This window comes from Pipistrellus kuhlii, unplaced genomic scaffold (genome assembly GCF_014108245.1).
Source record: "Pipistrellus kuhlii isolate mPipKuh1 unplaced genomic scaffold, mPipKuh1.p scaffold_m20_p_4, whole genome shotgun sequence".
Lineage (NCBI taxonomy): Eukaryota > Metazoa > Chordata > Mammalia > Chiroptera > Vespertilionidae > Pipistrellus > Pipistrellus kuhlii.
The window spans coordinates 38,166,871-38,190,368 of record NW_023425540.1 but is presented as its reverse complement, the minus strand read 5'-3'; the positions used below and the strand labels follow the sequence as shown (position 1 = coordinate 38,190,368).

The 23,498-nt window shown below is 39.6% G+C and overlaps 1 protein-coding gene across 1 annotated transcript in view; it reads left to right on the top strand.

Moving 5' to 3' along the window:
• The first annotated feature begins 20,344 nt into the window (after positions 1–20,344).
• Positions 20,345–23,498, top strand: part of HOMER1 (homer scaffold protein 1) — an 86,000-nt gene continuing 82,846 nt past the window's right edge. The window contains exon 1 of the mRNA XM_036410987.2: positions 20,345–21,680. Coding sequence (XP_036266880.1) covers positions 21,676–21,680 — 5 coding nt within the window. The 5' untranslated portion in view covers positions 20,345–21,675. The remainder of the gene's footprint in view (positions 21,681–23,498) is intronic.

The following is a 23,498-nucleotide window of genomic DNA, read 5'->3' as shown; positions in this document are numbered from 1 at the left end:
CATTTTTTCATTATGATTCTATGAAGAGAATGTCATTGTTCATTGTATAAAAATGTTTGCAAATAAATACCGGGTTTTAGCTGAAGAAATAAAAAGCAAGTGCTTTAGCTCAACTATACCTACAGAAGCAAATACATTTGTGTAACAGCTTAAATTTTTAACTTTTTTACAATAAGAGCAAAGTAATTATCTGTTTAAAATTAGTTGAAAATCAATATAGCTTTAACATATTGTGCTGAGTCAATACAGTATTATCAATTTTTAAAACTCTCAACTTTGTATAATTTCTTTTATTAAACATATTATTTATTTAGCTTAGACAAAAGCAAAACTTGAGATCATGCTACACTCTGAATGGTTTCGTAGGTTTATTAAAAGAGATCTTTTCACTTAAACTATTTTTAAATCATGGTTTGAAGTTTACACCATTCGAACATTACTAAAAATGATTTCATATGTTTAAGTTATAAACATATTATAAGCATTATGGATCCTGGACCTCAGATTCCCTAAGGAGCTTTTAGGAACTTGTAAATATTTAATAGAGGATATGAGCTTTTTTTTTAAATTTTAATCTTTATTTTTTCAGAAGGAGATATTATTTAACTCATTGATATTTACTTTATTCTCATAAGATAATGCCTCAGGGGACATAGTGAACCTATGAAACCTAACTTCCAAATTCCAAAAGACTTTTTATATTGTGAATGTTTGCCTATAATGGGAGTCCGTTGAACAAGCTGAAACAGTTAGTCACAGGATATATACCAAGAGAACAATTTTCTTTCTTATGCTACATTTACTACTAGTGTTGAAGATTTCCAAGAGTCAGTCTAGAACCAAACTATTTTTGCAAATATAGTATTGAATGATTTCTTCCTTCATGTGCAGCCTGTGAGATGTTAAAGGAAGCAGTAATTTTTGTAAAATAATGTTGTTTTTTAAAAATATGTTTTGTTTTTAAATATGTGGCTTGCCCAATTTTGCAACAATAATGGTAAGTTTTAAAAATAATCTACAACCTCACCATCCTCACCAATTGAGACTTTATTATTTTATGTGTATACATATAATTTGACTTGCATATCACTCAGCTGGTAGCATTATTAGCAACATCATAGTTTTATCTATATTCAGCCATCAACTAAGCATTTTAACCAGTAGATGATGGACTAATGAAGGAAAATAAGTAAAGGGAAAGTAATCATTAATCTTCTAAATGACTGAATTTTTTATTTTATTTTTTTATTAAGGTATTATAGGTGTACATATCTTTCCTTTGATGACTGAATCTTTTAAATATCTCCTTTCACAGCCCAGACTCTTCGTGCTTCACTCATGATGGAAAATAGCAAAGCTAACTCTGTCATCATTCATACTTCGTTTTGTGCAAGTCCAGGTTGACTATGTTCAACCATTCTAGTTGATTTCTCTCTGGGGATTAGAGTGCATTTAACAGACATGTGGCCGAAACTGGTTTGGCTCAGTGGATAGAGCGTTGGCCTGCGGACTGAAAGGTCCCAGGTTCGATTCTGGTCAAGGGCATGTACCTTGGTTGTGGGCACATCCCCAGTAGGGGGTGTGCAAGAGGCAGCTGAGCGATGTTTCTAACTTTCTATCCCTCTCCCTTCCTCTCCTTGAAAAATCAATAAAAATATATATTTAACACACACACACACACACACACACACACACACACACATGTGGACCTTTGATTTAATGGCTACAAACAAAAGCTAAAAATCTTACAAAAGGATGAAACTCATCTTTGTTTCAGTTTATGTTATCAGGAAGAATTGTTTTAGCCCCATGGAGACTCAGAAACATATTTGAACTTATTGTCTGGTGCCTTAGAGCATTGGGATCAATATTTTGAGGCATTTTTTTCAAGCCCCAAAAATCCAAATCAGCCTCAGCAAGTTGGACTAAACTCTATTTGGCTTTAGCACTTCAAACCTGCGATATTTCTTTCAATATATGATTGAAAGGCAATCCTATCTGCTCATTAATGTGTTTAGATTTTGTTTAGGCACAGGTGTTTTACTTACTTGTAAAACCTTAAATTTTTATGCATTTAAAAGGAGCATAACCCCATTATAAAAATCCAAACAATATAAAATTACTATAGAAAGTTATCACTCTTGTAATATAGATATTATTAACAGAGGAATAGCAGATATTTCCCCAAGAATGTTTTCTGGTTTACTGACACATATTACTATCTAGAGAGAGACTTTAAAAAATAATTCCTTGACAATTACATATCTCTTAGAAACATTCCAGTTATATAATACTTACTGTTTTCCATATTGTGTTTATTATTTAATATTTCTTGGATATTGGTGCTTATAGCGTCTATTTCATTATTTTCTCTATTATATAATTGTATCATAATCTACTTAAATACAGCCAGCTCTCTGTATCTGGGTTCTGCATCTCTGTAATCAACCAATCTTGGATAGAAAATATTCTAAATAAAATGTACATTGTTACTGACGTGTGCTATATGGTTAGGCATACAGAACAAGTATAGATGTTTTCTAAACAAGGCAGAATAACTGTTTGTAAAGCATTTACATTGTATTATGGATCATAGAGAGCGGTTTCCAGGTTGGCTTTTTTTTGTTGTTTTTTGTAATACCAATGCTGCAGTGAACATAACTCTATACATTTGGAATACAGTTCTTTAAAATATTAAAAAGAAGTAATATGGAGGATAAAAAGGAGAGATCAACCAAAGGACTTATGTGCATACATATGAGCCTAACCAGTGGTCAAGGACAATAGGGGGGTGGGAGCATGAGTGGGGAGGGGTGGGGGATTAGAATGGGGGATTGAGGATAAATATGTGAAACCTTAATCAATAAAGAAATTAAATAATCAAAAAAAAGAATAGAACAATACTGTTTTAGTGTATTTCATTCTTGTTCTCACTTCAGATTATTGTTACCAGCAGACCAAACTCATAATAAATAATATTTCAACATTTTAATTTAATACCTTTAGTTCTTAAGAATAAGTGCATTTTTCCAGAATTTGAAAATATTGACTTACAAGTGATCTTGCAACATGTTCTTTTATGATTCATTGAATGATAGTAATAATGATTCCTTGACCATTATATAACTCTTTGGTTTACAAAGAGCCTTAACATAATTATCTCACATCACTTCACATCAATATGATGTATGCAGAACAGGTTTATGGGGAAAAATAGTGCTGACTTGGAAAGTTTTACTGCCTGAAATATACAGAGAGTGTGTAAGTCCTTTGTTTTGCTACCTCCAGGAGTCAAGTCATTGTTCTGATAGGAGTGTTATATCATACTGGTATCTTAATGTGGAAAAATAAAAACACCCTTATGTGTCACTTTAATAACTGGTGTTGCTAATTTACTACCCAGTTTTCAGGCAGTTTAATTTAATTCCCTGATATCCAGAGATTAGACTCACCAGGCATTTATTAGCTAAGTGCTCCAATAATTGCTACTCCAGAACCAAGTGTTTAAAAGACATTTATGCAGCAGTTGTTAATGGTGGGTGACTTTCAGTGCCACTTTTCCTCAGGTGGAATTGGAAGGACCAAGGGTAAGGGCAGAAAAACAATATCCATAGACTATAGCACCAACAAGGTCATGCTGGCTAAGACCTTGGAAAGTCCTTAGTCACTCATTATTGCTCTTGTATTCCTATGACCCTTCCTTTCCCCGACACCTTTCATGTGGGCCTGGCAGTAAATGATGAAGCTTCTCTCATTTCCCACACTCCTGGTGGAAAGCAGGCTCCTGTACAGGGAGAGGAAATCATTGTTATAGTGCTTCCTGCTTTGGGGAAGGAAACAGTCTTGAATGGCATTATTGTTGCCACAGCTGCAAATTTATGTTGCTGCATTAGCAGACCTATCCCAACCCTCAATTTGGCTGAGAATGCACTTATGCACCTCCTCTCTTCCTACATTTGGCTGAGAATGCACTTCTGCACCTCCTCTCTTCCTACATTTACTGTACCAGGCACAGGACCTAAAAATCAATTTCCAGATCTCAAGTCTTGTAAGATCCCATGCAATTCAAGCCCTACTTATTGAATATGATAGCATTTTATAAAAATATATTTTATTGATTTTTTTTTATAGAGAGGAAGAGAGAGGGATAGAGTTAGAAACATAGATGAGAGCTGCTTCTTGCACGCCCCCTACTGGGGATGTGCCGCAACCAAGGTACATGCCCTTGACCAGAATTGAACCCGGGACCTTTCAGTCCGCCAGCCGACGCTCTATCCACTGAGCAAAACCGGTTTCGGCAATGATAGCATTTTTTTAACCAACCATAATTCTAGAGTGGCTGCATCAATACTTATAAGCACATTACATTACTTCAAGAGAAATCACATAACTATTAACACTCTGAAATTCTGGTGCTGTGTTCTTCCATCAGTACAATGATAAGAGGTTGATCTGCCCCAGGGGTTGGCAAACTCATTAGTCAACAGAGCCAAATATCAACAGTACAACGATTGAAATTTCTTTTGAGAACCAAATTTTTTAAACTTAAACTTCTAATGCCACTTCTTCAAAATAGACTCGCCCAGGCTGTGGTATTTTGTGATGCCAAAGAGCCACATGTGGCCAACAGGCCTCAGTTTGCCGACCACAGGTCTGTCCCATCCTATCTCTTCAATATTACTCTGTACTGCTCCAACTAGACTTGGAGGTCAAGCTGGTTTCTTCATTGTCCTGTGGGGAATACATTTTTTCCTCTTTGCCTACCCTTATATTTTTCTCTCTCCTATAAGTCCTCCTTTCTTGCCTGCCGGAATCCAAATCAAATTAGAAAGCAAGCCCCCAAGTCCTTACCTGCATAAAGCCTTCTCTGCTCTAACAGAGAACCCCACTAATGTCTGTACACAGGCGGAGAAACTCAGCTCCTTTCTGCACAGTCTATCTTTTCCTTCCCAATCTGTGGGCGACATATCAGATTTGCAGTCTTGACATCCAAGCTCTTAAAACAGTAACCTGTTTATTGTATTGCAATGATCATATTAGACACCAGAGTCTGGTGCATGCCTTCCCCATTCTCCCATATCTGGGGCTTTCTCTCTGAACCAAGTAGGGAGATATACTAATGAGCAAAGCTGGATTTTAGTGCATATCCTTGGGCCTAACAGGAGAGTCCCATAGAAGCTAAGAATCAAGCACAGTTGATAAATTTCCTATTCACAGAGTGTATGTGGATGGTGGCTAGTTCCAGACCGATCATTGGCAAATGCCTTACCATTCATCTTGTTTTCTTTTTGTTTTAAAAAAAAAGTATTGATTTTTTTACAGAGAGAAAGGGAGAGGGACAGAGAGTTAGAAACATCAATGAGAGAGAAACATTGATCAGCTGCCTCTGGGGATGTGCCTGCAACCAAGGTACATGCCTTTGACTGGAATCGAACCTGGGACCTTTCAGTCCACAGGCCAACGCTCTATTCACTGAGCCAAACCAGTTAGGGCACCATTCTTCTTGTTTGACCAACAAATTCCTCGTACGTACACAAGATAACCTCTTGGATCTCATCATGTTTACACAGCAGGTACCTTTGGACACATTTCACTTACTCAGAATATTTCAAGCATGAGTATTCCACAGGTAGTTAATCTTTCACTAACATTTTCTAGTTCTGAATACTATATTTTATAAGTCTAAGAAATGAAAATGTTTCTAATTCAAGAAATAAAAATATGTAAGAAATGTGGCATGTCTGGAGAGTGAGCATTTCCTACAATTTTATCTCCTGTTGCTTGACTAGTCCTATGAAATACCTAATTTAAGATTTAAAGTCCTGTGTTACATGTGAATTATTTAATATGTTAATCTCGGACTTTCTTAATAGATAATAAACTTCTCAAAAGCAGAATTGTGCCACAAATTGTGCAACTAATCATTGTATCTCTCACATTGATGTTTCTCTCTTTTTTAAAAAAATATATTTTGTTAATTTTTTATAGAGAGGAAGGGAGAAGGATAGAGAGTTAGAAACATCGATGAGAGAGAAACATCGATCAGCTGTCTTCTCACACTCCCTATTGTGTATGTGCCTGCAACCATGGTAATGCCCTTGACTGGAATCAAGGACCCTTGATTCTATCCACTGAGCCAAACCAGTTAGGGCACAAATGATTCTTGTACCTCTCATAGCACTTAATATAATTCTGAGCTTGTCAAGATGTTGAATATATATTCATTGAAGTCAATGTCATCTTTAGAATGAGATGCTTAAATTCCAAATTAATGGGTTTTTGGTAAGAGATGGTGAATCATTTGGGGTCCTAGGGAAGAAACAAAATTCACCTTAGATATTTTACATGAAGGGACTTTCATAAGAAGACTGAGCCCTAGCCGATTTGAGTCAGTGTTAGAGCATTGGTCCTTAGACTGAAGGGTGGCAGTTCAATTCTGGTCAAGGGCATGTACCTCAGTTGTAGGCTCAATCCCTGCCCTTATCGGGGCCTGTGGGAGGCAACTAATCGTTGTATTTTTCACATTGATGTTTCTCTCTCTCTCTGTCTCTCTCCATCCCTTCCACTCTCTCTAGAAATCCTTGGATAAGGATTAAAATAAATTAATGGGGGGTGGGGGGAAGAAAGAAGAAGACTGCTTACTCAAAGGTATAGAGGCAAGGTTAAGAAAAAAAGTATGGCAAGGCACCAGTTACAAAGGGAGAGCTGTTTTCCTCCTGGGACTAAAGAAACAAAGAAAGGAAATAAAGTTAGCAGAACTCAGTGGGAGCTGGAGCTGGGGAAGAAGACTGACCCTGCAGAGGAAATGTGGTTCAGGAGTGACGGATAAGAACCGGAGAGACAATGCAGGATGGGGAGTGGAGGGAAAACTACTCCATTTTCCACTTGCCGATCTCCTATGTGTTCCAGTGCACAAGGAGCCATGGAGACGTCAGCGAATTTCAGTCTTCTGAGGCAAAAAGTAGGACAGAGGCGATTGGAGAAAAATGGGGGTGGAGAGGTTTGGGCAAGACCAGGAGGTAGGTGGGAGGAGGGCATGCAGAATAACCAGTATAGAAGGCTTCCATTATAAATGGAAACAAGGAAAAGGCTGAATTATTATGTAAAGAAATACAAAAGTTATGTGGGAAAAACTAAGTCGGACTTGGCCAAATGTAGGCCCTGGCAATCTTCTTCTCTAAGCCACTCTGAATATATATAATCTGAATAAAGAGGATAAACACTCTGTTCCATCCAAACCTTCAATTATTGCAGTTTCAAATTAAGAAATAAACACATAAATCTATCACTCATGGCAACGAAGACAATTTATTTACAGACATTACTGCCATCACACTCTAAAGTGGGGGCTGTACTGTTTAATGAGCATCTCTGCTCCTGTGGCTGTTAAGTAAAATAACAGGTCAAACACATTCCTCCTGTGTGGAGGAACAATATCCATTCAGAGTAGTTAAACTTAACATCATACTGTTCTCTTTAAATTTAAAAGGAAGACATATTTTAATATTTTTTACTTTAGTTTGGCACCTGTTCATGATCACATAGGGATTAGAAGTTCTGTGATTGTTACATAAAAAGAAGACATTAAAGGTTTTGTAATCTATCATTGCATTTAACAAATAAATAAAGAAACAGGCACCCTTTAACTAAGTCACCTGCCCTCAATCAAATAGTTGGTTGTGGCAGAACCAGCCAAGAATGCAGATAGCCTACACCCTATAATCTAGTCATCTGTAGTTCTAGAAATGCTTGATTTAGCTCCAAGTAAATGGCAAGAGAGCACATGGATTAAGGACATCGGTTTGGAATTAGACAGATCTAACTGGACTTTTGGCAAACGACAAATTCCTGGTGAGCTTGTATTTCCTCCTTTCTATAGCAAGGGTGAATGCAGAATAGCCATCCCATTAGAGTTGCTACAGATAAAAAAAACTATACATAAGATGTTTAGCGTAATATTCTCATGTAGTAGACACCCAATAAATAAAAGCTATTTTATAGTTATAAAATTTTTCTTTTTCGCATTTTTTTTGAAAATCAATTGATAATTTAGTCATAGATGATAGTAAGAATTTAAGAAGAATTATGCAGGGTCTCTAAATGAAGAAAATAACCTTTATATCAGTCAGAAGAGGTAGAGAATAAAGGAAACCACTTAATTGGGGTGGAATGGAATGCAACATTCCTGATAGCTAGATTGGTTTGTATGTTTTTTTTCCTCCAACTTTACTAAGAAAACATCACGAAGAGTTCCTCTTTTAAATTATGGGAGTTTTTTTTTTTTTTAATTAATAGATTTTTAAAAGTAATTTTACAGAAAACTACTTTTCTTTAGGTTTACAGAAAAATAAATTATTTTTTATTCCTAGAGATTAATATTATTAGATCCATTGAAATGCTGAAAATACTTGATAAATATAAAGTGTTATTCAGATAGAAGGTGGTATTATTCTTGTGAATAAATAATGTGAAGTGCCCAGGACCTAGTTAACACACTAGGAAGAGAAAATCAATAGAACTTGATCAACCTAGGCTTTTAAAGCACATCAAGGGCAAAACTATGCAACTGCTAGCGAAGTTGTGTACGCTGTTATGGCAAATTTTCCAGGGACTGATGGATTGCCTATCTGAATTCTATCTAAAAGAAAAATTGCAGGCATAGCTATGGAAACTTACAGATAGTATCACACCATACTAAACAAACTAGTTGAATCTGTAATTCAAGGGTAGGACCGCAGAAAAAATGTATAAACAACCTACTGTAAAAAGGTACATAGCTTGTAAGGGAAATTAATATAGAAATATTACAAGGTCTTTAAAAAAATGACTATTACACCAAAGGCAAAACTAATGGATGAAATTTATAAATATAAGACTTCCTCAAAATCATTATAGGCAAAGACATTTCCTACTAGTTAATAAGAATTTTTGATTGGCTCATCATTGGATTGGCACTACTTGAAAAAGCACAACACAGGGATAGGGATCTGGCTTGAAATGAAATGTTATATTTAATAAATGTGTCTTTATTTAGGGAAGCATAAACAACAAAGTTTCAGCGATCATTCTGTGCTAGAACAAATATATTTTAAATTTGTGCAATTGTTCTGGAAGACAGACATTAGGTTCATAGATGATACTGAGTTCTCCCAAGTAGGAAATGCCAATAAAGGCAATGGGGGAAATGAGAGGGAAAACCTGAGAGTTTGAGAAATTAGGCAGAAAGGTAGCAGTCTCATCCTCTGACATTTAAAGCCCAGGAGTGTTGACCTTCTTTTTGGATGGTCGGGTCACAGAGATGTGCTGGTAGTTAAGGAGTGTCATGGATGAGAGACAGGCTCCATGCAGCTGAAGCCTTGGTGCTCACTATAAATTAGGTTTTGGGTGAAGGACAGAGGAGGCCCACCCTCTCTCTCTGGGTCCAAACTGTGGGATGTTTTGTCATTTCTGAGAAGTCTTCCTGTAGGAGTGGAATGCACAGAATTATGAAGAGAGGCTTTTCCCTTAAAGGAAAGTGTTTTGTAGAGGTTTTTAAAATATATACACATATATATTTTATTGATTTTTTTTTTTTTACAGAGAACTTGGGAGAGGGATAGAGAGAAACATTGATGAGAGAGAAACATCCATCAGCTGCCTCCTGCACACGCCCCACTGGGGATGTGCCTGCAACCAAGGTACATGCCCTTGACTAGAGTTTTGTAGAGGTTTTGACAAAAATTGTAATTAGGTAGACCCTAATGTACTTTGAAAGGCACAGATAACTCATAGGCAGGCATGGACGCCAACTCTGACTGAAATCTTCAAAGGCCTTTGAAGGGTGACATGAGTCTTTTGGGCATTCTTAAAAGGCCAGGAGTTTACTCTAGCACTTATTTGATAAATCCAGAGACAATGATAATCAGCACTCCATTTCATGGATGGAAGAAGCTAAAGCATAGTAGTTCACAAAGATTCAGAGATCAATGAGCATGAATTGTGGTGGAGGGTGAGGAGGAGGGAGGGAGAGAATGTTGTATTTGTATACTAAACTCTCTGTTTTGTTTTCTTTTTATACTTGGTAAGACCAGAGTTGTATGATATGCCTCTGTGTAAAACTCCAGATTTGGATGTTTTAAAGGAAAAGAATGCATTTTGAAAAATCTTTGAAGTCAATTTTCCCAATTACTACATAGTCTAATGTTTCTTTTCCATTTATAATGGCTAATTATGAAAGGAATCTAGAATGCAATTAATTCTCATATCAGTAAAAGAAACAAAAACAGACCATTGCCTTTCATATATAAAGAACACATTGACTAAGCATTTGCAATGTATCAGTACTTTGGACTTCATTTAATTACTAAAGGCCTGATGCATGAAATTCGTGCAAGAGTAGGCCTTCACAGCCCTGGTTACCTCAGTCCTCACAGCCACTGCCCACTGGTTGTTCTGCTGTCTGATCTAATTAGCATATTAGCTCTTTATTATATAGGTCTAGAGGCCTAGTGACAAAATTTGTGCACTCGGGGTGGGGGTGGGGGGGTCCCCTCAGCCCAGACTGCATCCTCTCAAAGTCTGGGAGCCCTCAGTCAGACATCCTTAGTGCTGCCGTGGAGGAAGGAGAGGCTCCTACCACTGTTGCTGTGCTAGCCTACCATGACTTTTGGTTGAGCACACTGACCACCAGGGGACAGCTCCTGCATTGAGCATCTGCCCCTTAGTGGTCAGTGCGTGTCATAGCAACCGGTCATTCTACTCTTTGGTCAATTTGCATATTAGCCTTTTATTATATATGATTATAGCCCTTCAGGTACTATTATTGACATTTTAGAGACTAGGAAACTAAGGCTCAGCGATATTAAATAACTTATCCAGTGCTACCTGGTTGGGTGAAGAGAACTCAAATTCTAAGTCTATTTAATTCCAAAGTCCATGTTGATAGATAGATATAGATATAGATATAGATAATATTACTTTCTGATAGTCTTACAGTTCATGTTTGTATTTGATAGTAAGTTGTATTAGCATAACAAAAGGAAGTTTTGTTAAAATAATTTCTCATCTTTAATCTTTAATCATCTTTAATCTCTACTTTTAAAATCTTTTCACTTTATTCTACATGAAGCTTACTCTGTCCATAGAACATCTACCATTATAGATTATAAAAACTATTTTTCAACAGGGACATGTTGTTGAATGTCATGACTATTCATGTACTGGTTCTAGAGCTTCCAAACAAATTTGTTTTCTGGTGCCCACTCTATTGCTTTTCTGAGTAGGCTGTAAATCTTGTTAAAACCAATAAAAATATAATTTCAGAACGTTTCAGAAGCAATCTCTCATGTCACTGGAGTCTCCAAGGTTTTCTGTTTCTACTTTCTTCTTTGTAAAGTACATAAAGAATTCAGAAAAAATAATTTATCTGTACTAGTAACTGTAACATTTTTTCCTAATTACAAAAAGACTTGAAAGAACTTAGAATATGTCCTAAGTACAAAGAAAATAAAAAGATCCAAAATTCCATTATCCATAGATAAAACATGAACATTCTAATGTATTTCCTTTGTTTAAATAAATATGATACCAAAATATTAACTATGGCTTATTTTGGAGGGAGCCTGAGGAATTTAAAGTAATATAAAGTATACATATACACATTTTAATACATATCTATTTTGTACATGTATATTTGTAGTTTATTTATATAGTCATCTAAGATATTCCTTGACATTTTCAAATATTTTTCTCAGAAATTATTTTATTTCTCTATAGGAGATGTTTGATTATAAAGGAAAAAATTGGCCAATTTGTTTATACTAACTCATTTAATGCTCATAAGAACTCTATGAAGTAGGGACTAATATCTATTATTTTCGTTATACAAAGGAGAAAGTTTAGGTATAAAGAGGCGAAGTAATTTGCTTGAAGTCTTGCCTTACCAAGAAAACAGTCATACCAAACTAGCATGGTTTTTATTTTGTTCTTTGACTTGTTTATTTTAATGAGAAAACAAAGATAATGAATTAGGGCCTTGCCATGGACATATTATATCTTCATTTCAGAGAAGGAAATGATAGCTCCACATGACATTCTTGTAAATGAGGAAGGTAAAAGGGGAGAACACATACCTCGGAGGACCTGGAGCTGCCTGAACCCATGGGCTAGGAGGACAAGTTAATGGATCAGTATCAAGAACATGTAGCTACTAAACGACAGACTTGAGATCCAAACCCAGGCAGGATTTCCCTGGAGCCCACACTTAACTACTCCCTAAATTGAATCTATACAGGACAAAGAAGAAAGGCATCAAGAAGAAAGCCAAAAGTCTTCTGATTACATGACTCAGGGATAGCTACTGCCAGCATTTTGGTAAACATTTTCAGACCCTTTTTGATGCAAAGCTTAAGTGCAGCTGATCTAAGTTTAGCAAATGTCTTGTGATCCTCTTGGAACATGAAACCATGGGAAGCTTGCAAGAAACGACTTCAAGGCCATTTCTCACTGTCTTTGTGTCTTTCCAGGAGGGTATCATGAGGTGTTCTGGCTTCCCCTCTCTAACATCAGTTATGATGTTAACTACCTGAAGCTAGATCAGATTTCACAGGTGAAGGGCACACTTCCCTTCTAAAACTGCTTTAACTTCAGACGCCAGCCACTAGCTCAGGGTTTCCAGGACAACCATACTTCTGACCAACTAGCTACAAAGTCAGGAGTTCCCACTCTCCCTTCAAGTATGATAACTCGCTAGAACAGCTCACAGAACTCAGGAAAGCACCATACTTATGATTATAGGTTTTGTTTTGTTTTGTTTTTTATATAAAGAATACAAATCAGGACTAGCCAACTGAAAAGGCACATAGGGCAAGTTCTTAGACAATTGCATGTCCTTCAGGAGGGCTCATGTCCTTCCCATGTGAAGCTTCTGAGTCCTCAGGACATGTACCATATTTTTCGGACCATAAGACGCACTGTTTTTCCCCCAGAAGTGGGGGGGAAAAGTCCCTGCGTCTTATGGTCCAAATATAACCTACACATATACTTTAAAAAAAAAAGTTTTTTTACTTGCCCGGCTCTGTGTGGTCTCTGTGTGCTTGCCCGGCTCTAAAATGGTTCTAAATGCTGCTGTTTACTTTACAGGGTTGATTACATGTGTTTATGACTGTGATGTTGGGTTTAATGCACATAAAATATTTTAGGACACTATTTGTTTCAGAATCTTTTTTTCTTCATTTCCCTTCTCTAAAAACTGGTGCGTCTTATGGTCCGGTGCGTCTTATGATCCGAAAAATACGGTAACTCTCTGACACATCAATGTGTGTTTACCAACCAGGAAGCCCACTTGAGCCTCTATGTCCAGAGTGTTCACTGGGATTTCTTCATGGAGGCATGGATGACTGAATCATCGGTGACATGATTGAAGTCAATCTCTAGTCCCTCTCTCCTCCCCAGAGGTTGGGCTGATAGTCCTTGGATCAAAGCCTCAATCCTCTAATTACGTAGTTCATCTTTTTGACACAGCCCCCCATTCTGAGTTTTCTTAGCATGAACTCAGGTGCCCACCATGAATAACAAGATACTTCTATCTCTTGGGAAATTTCAAGGAGTTAGAGGCTAACTCCCAGGAACCAGAAACAAAGGCCAGCCATGTTCTTTACTATCCAACACCCTGCTCCTCCCACCCCCACTCCAGCATACAACTGCAGGCTGTAAAACTACTAGATGCAACATGGAATCCGCCTGCAGCAGCAAGGTATTCCACTACTCATGTTGCACTGTCATCCAGCCTCTTTTGTTTTTTGTTGTCCTGTGGGACAAGGCACAGGGGCAGCTGGCACCTTTGCTGTTTTTGCTTTTGCTATGTATGTAATAAACTGAATTTCTTTAAAGATTGGGCTTTTTTGTTTGTCTGTTTCTTAAAAAAAAAAAAATATATATATATATATATATATATATATTTAAAATCTATATTTTATTGATTTTTTTACAGAGAGGAAGAGAGAGGGATAGAGAGCTAGAAACATCGATGAGAAAGAAACATTTGCCAGCTGCCTCCTGCACACTCCACACTGGGAATGTGCCCGAAACCAATGTACAATACATGCCCTTGACCGGAATCGAACCTGGGAACTTTCAGTCCACAGACCGACACTCTAACCACTGAGCCAAACTGGTTTCGGCAAAATATATTTTTTATTGATATCAGAGAGGAAGGAAGCGGGGGGGGGGGGGGGAGGAGAGAAAAATACCAATGATGAGTTGATCCAACACATTGATCGGTTACCTCCTGCATGCCCCCTGATGGGATGGAGCCCATACCCCAGGCACTTGCCCTGATGGGGAACCAAACCAGGGGTTGACACTCCACCATTGAGCCAAATCAGCTGGGCAACAAGCATCTTTTCTACATCACCCCAATAACTGCTCATATAGCTAGTTTCTGCTTCAGTAGATACAGTGAGGAAGAGCTAAGCCAGTGATTGCCAATGCAGCCAATTCTATTGATATAAGTCTGAGGGTGAGTGGCTATGAATATCTTCCAGATATTTTATAATCATCTAAGACAGTGGTTGGCAAACTGTGGCTCGCGAACCACATGTGGCTCTTTGGCCCCTTGAGTGTGGCTCTTCCACAAAATACCACATGCGGGCGCACACGTACAGAGCGATTGAAACTTCGTGGCCCATGCGCACAAGTTGGTTTTCGGCTCTCAAAAGAAATTTCAATCATTGTACTGTTGATATTTGGCTCTGTTGACTAATGAGTTTGCCGACCACTGAGCTAAGAGATACAAATCAAAACAATGAGGAATCACCTCACACCTGTCAGAATGGCTACCATCAATAAACGACAGGTGTTGGGGAGGATGTGGAGAAAAGGGAACCCTAGTACACTGCTGATAGAAATGAAGACTGGTGGAGCCATTTCGGAAGACAATATGGAGTTTTCTCAAAAAATTAAAAATGAAACTCCCATTTGACCCAGTGATCCCACTCACTTCTGGGAGTATATCCCAAGAAATCAGAAACACCAATCAGAAAGGATATATGCACCCCTATGTCCATAATAGCATGCTTTACAATAGCTAAGATTTGGAAACAGCCCAAATGCTTATCAGCAAATGAGTGGATAAAAAAGCTGTGGTACATTTATACAATGGAATACTACATGTAAAAGAGAAAGAACTCTCTCTCTCTCTCTCTCTCTCTCTTTTTTTTTTTTTAATAAAAAGTCATCTTAATCTTTTTAAAAAAATATATATTTTATTAATTTTTTACAGAGAGGAAGGGAGAGGGAGAGAGAGTTAGAAACATCAATGAGAGAGAAACATCGACCAGCTGCCTCTTGCACACCCCCTACTGGGGATATGCCCGCAACCAAGGTACATGCCCTTGACTGGAATTGAACCCAGGACCTTTCAGTCCCTAAGCCGACGCTCTATCCATTGAGCCAAACCGATTTCGGTGTGTCTGCCCAGTTTAACCATGTGAAGAATCTCTACCAATTATGTTGCCATATTAAACCCCTCTCTCTCTTTGAAATAGCCCCAAATTTTTGCACCAACGTTTTCTCTTTGATAAGGAAGGCAACTTCCTTTCATAAGTATGGCTGTCCTTAATACCTAGGGTAGTGACCTAACTGGCACCAAAAGAATCACAAAATAGCATACCTCATTTAAAACAGTTTTCTCATGGTTGTCTTGTTCCCCCATTCAGGAAAAAGATTATTGGTTACTATGGCAATCAGCTTCTACAGCATTCTATTGTAAGTAACTACACAGGTGTAAAAACAGCTTTTTACTCCACATTCATTACTGTAGCTCTCTGCAGATCTGCATATTTCCTCAGCCTGTTCTCTGTAATTGTTGTTTAGAACAACCAACCAACCAAACACACAACCTGCAGTCAAACCAGATACTTTTCTCAAAGGCAGAATATCTCCATCTTTTCTGAACATTTAACATTTTACATATATAGTATAACGATTTTCTCACAGCACCAATTTAAACTTTCTGATATGCTCTTTCATAAATCTGGGATTATATCTGTATCTGTTTAACCATTTTTAGAAAACAAATAATGAACTGACAGCCAAAATCAGAGCAGGAGACAGTTCTATAAGATTATTTCCCATCCTCTAATATCATCTTTCTTTAGAATGATTCTTTGACTTCCCTCCCTCCATCATAACTCATCCCACTGGTAAAATAGTGCAGACACATCAAAGTGTAAAAATTGTCCTCAAGTCATTGCCTTGGAAATGCCAAACACTTATACTCCCACCCTGGAGATTATTAACTAATCTATTTCTGTTCGAAACATTATTGATAATAGTAAAAGATGGTTTTGAACAGGCCAAACACGTCTTACTGGCACCAAATATCTGCTATATTGTAGAGGAGGTGGGCTGACTCTGGAGAATCAACTGGATAAATTCTGTTTCCCTACAACTCTTTCATTCTTTTCTTATTACTTTTAGGTTTTGCTGGTTACACTTAGTTCCTTCATAACAAGGTGGCATAAACTAGGAATCCTGAGATTTCTATTGTATGCCGAGATAACTTTTATTTCTACCTAAGACTTTATTTGAAAATAGTTGTATTTTGGTCCTTAAAAAGAGGGAATTTGAAAGGGAGTTGCTATTATCTAAGACAAGCAATTAAAATGAAATCTAGCTTTAACTCTCTTTCCTGCAAAGTTTTTCTGTCTCCTAGATGTCTTTTCATTGAGAAAGATGTATCTCATGACCAGTCTATGAACACCCATGACTATTACCATCTCCTATTAAGGGCATGGAAGTAAACTCTGTAACTAAAACAGATGCCTCCTCCACCCACAGATTCTAAAATCAGGGTATTCAGAAGCCTCTCCATAAATTTTTGGAGTGTACTGGGAAACAGGAACTGTTAAAAATCTGAAAGTCTACCAAAGTACTTTCTGCCTCTTCCAGTAAAAAATAAAATAAAATAAAATAAATTATATACATATGTGAAGCTCATTATTTTAAAACACATGCAAAGTAATCAGGTTAGAAATTCATGGCTAGCACTTGGGTTACATCAGGAGAAAAGATAATAACTTTGTGTTGGAAAACCATAGAATGGTTCTCTGACTTCTCTTAAAATTGCATTATAATTGTTTCAAGAGGGATGGGGAGAAAAGGGCATTTACTTGATTATTTTATATCTGAGCAGATATTCCATGAAATATCAAACATCTTGCTTATTCCTTTGGGCACATGAGCATATAGACTCCCAGATATACTACACAAGCTGAGGGGAGAGGGGGAGAGAACAAGTACTGGCAGAATTTTATAAATTAAAAGCAGAAGCTGAAGTTAAATAATCACATAAACTTTGAGTAATTTTATCACAATGTACCATTAGATTTATATAGGAAAAATGTTTCTCTGTTTTCAGCTGACAAAAGAGCAGTTGAGAAGCGACCTTGTAGCTTTGAAAAGTACAAACACTAAGGAAGGGTCAGCATTCTAAAGGCTGGGAGGCAGTTGATTGGCTGTTTTGACATTTGGGTAAAGATGAGGGGGACTAAGATTATAACCCAAAGAAGTCATGATAAAAGAGTAGAATGAAGTGTCTAATAATGATAAAGTGAGCTGGGACAGAAAGAGCAGGAAAGAGAAAAGTCATTTAGTTCAAATAGGAAATAATAATTTGTAGAGAAATTTTAGTAACTAACTTAATTTGTATTTCAATTTGCAATAGCCCACAGATAACAATATTTGAAGACTGACAGTCTTATTGCTTTATAAATAAACATATATATATTTAAAATATTTTTATTGATTTCTGAGAGAAAGGGAGAGGGAGAGACAGAAACATCAATGATGAGAATCATTGATTGGCTGCCTCCTGCACACCCCCTGCTGGGGATCAGCCCACAACCCAGGCATATGCCCCGATTGGATTAGAAACCAGGACCCTCCAGTCCACAGGCTGACATTTTGTCCACTGAGCCAAATCTGCTAGGGCTATAAATATATTTTTAATGATTTCAGAGAGGAAGGGAGAGATAGAAACATCAATGGTGAGAGAGAATTATTGATCAGCTGCCTCCTGCATGCCCCCCACTAAGGATTGAACCCACAATCCGGGCATGTGCCCCGGAATCCTGGTTCAATAGGTCAACACTCAACCATTGAGCAACGCTGGCCAGGCAGTTTTAATATTTTATACATATGTGAGAAACTCCATTTATTTGAAAGATAAATTAGTACAAGTTTCTATTAATATGATAGTTGTCAGTCAGGGTGTTGTTTTTTTATTAACCTATTATAACCCTAAAAATACTTTTAATATTTCAAATGGAAAGCAATTGAAATATTAAATTGCTTGATTTTATAATGTAAGGATAACCAGAAAGCCTGATTTAGTTACAAATTGGTCCTATTTTGGCTGGTGTCCTTCAGTGATGGGCTCCTAAATTGACTAAGAAAATTTAAATACAGAAAGCTGTAAAACCAATATTCCTTAATTAGAAATTATGCTAGCAATTTAACATTAAAAACATTTTTTAAAAAGCTACACATAGTATAAATTCTGCAGAGTTTTAGCTTCTTTTATTTAGACTGCATTGATATCCATTTATAGCTCTCCTAACAATCACTTTATAGGCTGGCAATCCTATGTCCTGGATTTTCCAGGTCACTTCAGATTTCAAGTATTTTGTCTATTGTCAAATGATATGCCTAGACTTTGGTTTGGAAAATGTGGTCACTGAATTTATACACTAACTGAAATAGCAATGGCCTTTGGCATTATCTAGTAATTCTATTTCTGGGTTATGACTATCACATTAAATCAAATCAAAGTTCATTATTTAAGTCTATCTAATAAACTATCAAAATAATAAGGATATTTTATAACTTTCAGTAATTTGCCATTTTAAAAGCATTCATAATATGATTTATTATGCACATACACAGCTAGCAAACCTAAAAATGACTATTCCCTTTGCCATACAGGAAATGAAAAACGACATATTTAAGAGGTTATGTTATCACATGGCCCAAACCAAGAAAGACAAACATAATCCAAATGTGCTTGTGTTAATTTTTTTAAAAGGGAGATTTGATAGTCTTTCTTATTTTTAATTCCATAGACTGGAACTCATATTCTTGATAAAGCAGAATTGAGAGGATATACTGGCATTTGCTGTCGATGACGGTAATTACCTAAGATTGAGTCGTTATCCTGTGCCAAAACTTTGCTGTTCTGCAAATAAAAACTCTCAGATTATTTGATGGCCTTCTTCCCTGTTAATTACTATCCTTTATTGCATTATAACATTTGTTTATGGCTCCGCTCTTTATTCATTTGTGATTCAGATAACCACTGGGGGGGGGGGGGGGTGTTTAAGTCTCCTATGTCCAGAATAGCACTGCCTCTTGAAAATGAAGGTGATTTTTAACTAAGTCTTGTTAGAAATCATCTATCACTAATGATCAGGCTTTCCTCCCACATATCCGTGCTAGTTGGGACTCGAGAAGCCCGGGGATCCGGCTGCGATAAGAGGCGCGAGTGGGAGACAAGCTAGCACCCGCCTGACACCTCGGCGCCGCAGCCAGGAATGAGTCACTGGCTTTTGGCACCTGTGCGCCCAAGGCAATCTCTGCCTCCTCCTCCTCCTCCTCCCGGCTCCTCGCGGGCTGTCTCCTGCGCTTTGGCCTTTAAGGAGAAGCGAGAACAGGTGGGCACAGAGAGAGGAGCTGGTGGAAGCCGCCTCCCCTGCGCCTTCCCTAATTTAGCAGTACTTCCGGCCGCGTGACATCATCCCCCGCACCCCGGTGACGTAAGCGGCGGGTGACGTGCGTGCGGCGCGGAGCGCGCTGACGTTGCTATTTAAAGGTCCTCCTGCGGGGAGGATGGAGACAGGGCGCGAGCACCCGGCGTGGCGTGCCGAGGAGGGGGCCGTGGCAGCCGGCAGCGGGGCCAGGAGCCGGAGCCGGAGCCGGAGCCGGAGCGGGGCGCACGGCCAGCCAGCCGCCGCCGGCCACTAGGGGAGGGCGGGGGAGAGGAAGGACGGACGGACTGACGGACTCGCTGACCCGACCAGCTCCCCACACGCGGGCCGGCTCGGTGCCGCCAGCCTCCCCGCCGCCCTCGCGGCTGCAGCCTCCTCCCCGCCGGGCCCTCGGGACGTGTCAGCGCCCCAACCCCGGCGCCCTCCGCCGCGGCAGCCGCCTGCCTCCCGCCCGCCCCCCGCGAGCAGGGGGAGGGCCCGCGCCGGCCCTAGTGCTCCCCGCCCCGCTGCCCGCTGCCCCCGCCGCCGCAGCCCGCTCTGCCGCCGCGCGGGGCGCTGACCTGGGCAGGGGCGCCCTCCGCTCGGCGAGCGGCCGGTGAAGGCGGCGGCGGCGCAGGGCCGCCCGGGTCGGCGCTGCCTGCGGCGCGGGCGCTGGAGGCCGGCGGTGCGGGGAGTGCGAGGAAGCGGCGGCGGCCCGGAGCGTGAGAGGCTGGGAGCCGGGGAGGGGGCGCTGGAGCCGCGGCTCTCCGGTGGCCCCGAGCCCCGCTCCCCGCCCCCGACGCGGGATTAGCCGCCCGCCTGCCCTCGGGCGGGCTCCCGGGGACCCTTCTGCTCCCGCCACCCGCGCTCGGCCCGCCCCGGAGCCGGGAGCCGGGAGCCGGGTGCCCGGGCGGCGTGGGGCTAAGGCTCTCTCTGATTCATTCATTCTCCGCCGCCGGGAGCCGCGGACCCGCTGTGCGCGGCGGAGGAGGAAGGGAGAGGGGCGGCCGCGGATGAAGGGCCGGGCGGGAGCCGGGCTCCATTGTGCTCGGCGGCGGGGGGCGGGAAGGGGCTGAGGGAGGTGGGATCGGGGCCCCCATCCCCCTGCTCTCCTGCACGCGCTGCGCCCCCAGCCTGCTGCCAGCCTGGAAATGGCTCCGTGTATTCTCGGGAGGATGCATCGATCCTGCCCAGCCTTCTCTGCCTCCTCCCCACCTCTCCTCGGCTCCGAGTCTTAGGAGGAAGGAGGGAAAAAAAAAAAACAACACAATTTAAAAGACAGATTTCCAATGTGGAGTGTTGTGCACGTCGCGAGCTGCCGGGTTTGCACTCGGAGGAGATTTTTTTCTATGTAGGCCCCCCCCCCCCTTTTTTTTTTCTAATGTGAGTGCAGGGAAGCCGCGGCATTACTGCTTTTAGGATTTTTATTTTCTCGTAGGGCTCTCTCTATAAAAGTGCACGTCGCATTGGGTTGCACGCTCCACCCCCAGGGACCCGGTGTGGTGGTGGAGAAATTTGAACCCGCAGCCTTAGTAGCGCCGAAAAGACCAGGTTACCTGCCTCTCCCGAGAGTGGAGGAAGAAGACCTGAACGGAATGACCACCCAAGTCATTTTTCGTAGGACTCTGTGAAGCTGGATTCCGCGTTTTTTCCAACACGTAGACTCATTTTTTTTTTTTTTTTGTGGAATTAAGAGTTAACCGCTGTCTCCTCCGCGCAGCATTTTAACGCTAATAAGCAAATGCCACCTCGGTGCGAACGTTTTGGTATTTCTGAGAGAGAATTCATTTTATACAAGCGAACTCACTGAATTGTCAGCATTACTGAAATACCTCCAGAAAAGGACCTTCGGGGGCTGGAAACGCAACTGCGAAATAGCAGACGGAGACATTCCTCTGGAAGTTATTCCGTAGCCTAAGAGCAGAAACTTCGGAGCAAGTTTTCATTGGGCAAAATGGGGTAAGGATTGTGTGTGTGTGTGTGTGTGTGTGTGTGTGTGTGTGTGTGTGTTTAACACAGCTTTGAACCTGTGTGTGTGTGTGTGTGTGTGTGTGTGTGTGTGTGTGTGTGTGATTGAGCTGTGGTGGCGACTGTGTTTCATGTTTTCAAACAAATTTACCACCTTGCTAAACCGGCCATGCTTTAAAAATGTAGGTATGTGAACCTTTCAACAAGATTTATTTGTTTGTACAGTGACACCTGAGGTCACGATTAAGAAATATTTAAGAAGACAACCATACACGGCACTTGACTGGTCAAACTGCCACATCAGTTTGTAATCAAAATCATGTCTTGGGTTTTGTTGCCCTTATCTTTCAGAGAAGTACGGTACTGCATTCTCTCAGTACTTTGAGAATAATCAGTTGCACAAAGAAACAATTGTAACGAGTGGTTAGAACTACAGTCCTTGAAAATGATCCAGTGTGAATTGTTACCCACACTGTGCCCTCTGCTTCGCCCTTGAGTATCCAAAGTTAAAAATGTACAGAATTGATTTGTTGGGGCATTGGCATGAAAATCCGAAAGCCTTATTGCTGTGGTCTCCACGGTGCCAATGCACTTGGTAAGAGATCAGAGCTTGAATAGAAAAGAGCTTTTTATTGAAGGGACTTGTTCATTTCTTCTGCTGTTTGCTTTTAAGCTCAGGTCTTCAGTTGTTGACAATGTCAGATCACCTTCTTTCAGATCCAAAGTCAACCAAGAGTGCATTTCCCAACCTTTCATTAACTCTTCATGCAGTAAATTGATGAAATGCTAGTGACTTCCTAATTTAAACCAGAAACCCATTATATGTTAATGGAATAATGATCTAAGCATTTCATTCACAGATTGTTGATGCTGTTTGTCAAAGAGAAACTTCTAGAATTTTCTCCCTCTTTTTGTTTTTTTTCTGTGGTGGTTGAACAAACATCAAAATGTACTTGGGGGACAGCAATCTAAAGGTTATACTTTGAAATTCATTGCGACATTTTAGGGATGTCCACACCTTAACTTTCTTGAAACTTTTGGAGGAAAGTTCTTAGATACTACCTTTTTTGTTGGAGTTATAATTTGAAGTGTATTAAATTGAACAAATTTGAAAATGTAGAACATATATTGTAGGAGTCCTTCGTCAGGAATTAATGAGAAAGAGGGATAATTTTAACATTTAAATGACAGTGGATGAGAACATATTTAACTTGCATGATTTAGAGCAATTAAAATACCTCATTCTATTTCGAGTGCTTTGTGATCTGAGGCAAATTACTTAACCTGTATGAACTGTTCTCTTATCTATAAAATGAAGAACTTCGATGAGTTTAAAAAATTTTTTTAGTCTATAAAAATGAATTTTTTCTCCTTTCTGTTTTGATGATTACTAGTTGGTTTCTTAAAGTAAATCTTTCAGATGGAGAGATTGTTTTCTCTAAGCAATTTTTAAGTATGTAAATAATGACAGTTGAAAATTTTTTTTGATGAATTGTACCAATTTTAGTAAGAGAAAATACTGAAAAATACTACTTGAAACCTTGGAAATATGGCTTCTCTTTAAATTATACACTCTTCTGTGTAAAACATGTTAGAGGGGAAAAAAATAATCAAGTAGCTTTTTTCCATGGTGAAGGCTGCATTCTCTCTGGAATAGATGGTGGAGCAGGAGCATCATGGGAGAAAATGGTTTAACCTGCATCAGGGCTCTACATTTTACCAAGGGAAGCTTGGTATGAACTTAATGCTAAGGGGACTAGTGTTTAATATGTGAACATAAGCCCCCACACATAGCACACACTTTAGATA